The sequence below is a fragment of the Gekko japonicus genome, unplaced genomic scaffold, assembly GCF_001447785.1.
Source record: "Gekko japonicus isolate JY-2015 unplaced genomic scaffold, Gekko_japonicus_V1.1 scaffold2237, whole genome shotgun sequence".
Classification (NCBI taxonomy): domain Eukaryota; kingdom Metazoa; phylum Chordata; class Lepidosauria; order Squamata; family Gekkonidae; genus Gekko; species Gekko japonicus.
In genome coordinates, this window is record NW_015174906.1 from 259,798 (window position 1) to 261,470 (window position 1,673).

Genomic DNA, 1,673 nt, shown 5'->3' on the forward strand with positions numbered 1-1,673 from the left:
CCCCCCGGCTCGTCCCTGAGGCCGACCCCGCCCCGGGACTCAGGGGTGCCTCCCTGTCATCGTTTCACGTGGGGGCAGGAGGAGAAGGCGGGCTGCCGCCGCTGCCGCTGCCACCACCACCACCGCGGGTGACGCCCTCCTCCTCCTCCTCCTCCCCCCTTCTGCCGGCAGTTCAATGCCGCCCTGGCCATCGAGAAGACGGAGGAGTGGCTCAGCGAGGCGTTCCGCATTGAGGAGAGCCTGCCTGCTGCCCACCCCGTCCTCCAGTCTTGCATCCGGGCCATCAAGAACCTGCAGAAGTACCTCCCTCTGCTACGGAAGCTGGGCAGCCACTTTGTCAAGGTCGGCTGCTGGAAGGAGATCTTCGCAGGTGGGTGAGAGGCCTGGGACTTGGGCCGCTCGGTTCCCCTCAGGCAGGGGCTGCCTCTGGGTCCCACGGGCGTCTAGCCTCAGGGGGAGTCCTTGCGCCACGACGGCAGGCGGGCAGGCGGGGAAGTCTCGGGGGGTCCGGGGCGGCTCACTTCCTCCACGGCCTCTGCTCTCTTCCAGCCATGGGTGCCAAGTGCCCCCTGAACATGCAGTTCACCCTGGGCCAGCTCCTCGCGCTCCCCCTGTTGGAACACAGCGAGACCATCCTGCGGGTGAGCCGGGAGGCGGAGTGGGTGGGTGGGACCCGCTGGCCGGCCTGGCCTCTTCTTCCGCCCGCCCCAGCCTCCTGGGGGCTCTGCAGGAAGACCCGTTGCCTCAGAGAGGGCCCTTGCATCCCCCAGATCTACGCCTGCGAGAAGGGCCGCTATCGCTCCAGGGACACCCTGAATCGCCTGCAGAGGTTCTGGTCCGAGAAGCAATTCCGCCTCGTCAACTTCATCCTTAACGTGCCCTATCAGCCACCGGGCGAACGCTTCCGCCGGCCGGCCAGCAGCCGTCAGCGCCCAGCCAAGCGGGAATACATCTCCAAGGACAGCGGCACCTATGTGTTGTCCGGTGAGGCCCCGGGAGGAGGGTCCCGGCCCCTGGGGGTGGGGTGCTTCTGCCTGCTTCTTGTGCGAGAGCGGCCAGGGTGGGAGCCCCGGACGGACCTCCCGAGCCGAAAAGTTCCTTCCAGGCACGCCTGCTGAGCCCTCACCCAGGGCTCCTCCTCCTCAAGGGCAGAGGGGATCCGCCCCCGCCCCCGAGCCTCAGCGAGGAGGGTGGGCTGTCAACGGAGTCCGCAGATCACGGGACAGGGAGGGGCTGCATCAGAGCCTCTGCCTGTCCCACAGGAGTTCCCTGTTTCAGTCCCCCCTCCGTCCCCCCCCCCGGCAGCATCTCCCGTTGGAACCACTAGGCCAGTGGGTGGTATGAACGACAGACCCCCACCACCTGGGACCCACCCTGGAGAGCTCCTGCCAGTCCGAGTTGGGGGTGTGGGGGTGTTCCGATTCTGTAGAAGGCCGCTCCATGTGGTCTCACGTTTGGCTGCGTTAGTCTGTTGTAGCAAAATCAAACAGAATCCCAGTGGGACCTCAAAAGACTCACGGCATCTGTTTCATGATGGGTCGCTCTTGAACAGGGCCTCACGGAAGCCCCCCCCCCCCTCCCCTGCCACAAATTGGGTTAGTCATTCAAAGGGCTCCCGGTTAGAGTCCTCCGTCTGTAGCCGTAGAAGAGAGCCAGAGACCCGGACGCCTTTG

At 66.1% G+C, this 1,673-nt stretch overlaps 1 protein-coding gene across 1 annotated transcript in view; it reads left to right on the top strand.

Moving 5' to 3' along the window:
• The window catches only part of DNHD1 (dynein heavy chain domain 1), a 59,983-nt gene that overhangs the window by 27,406 nt on the left and 30,904 nt on the right, over positions 1–1,673 (top strand). The window contains 3 exon segments of the mRNA XM_015425009.1: positions 172–370; positions 550–641; positions 771–984. Coding sequence (XP_015280495.1) covers positions 172–370; positions 550–641; positions 771–984 — 505 coding nt within the window.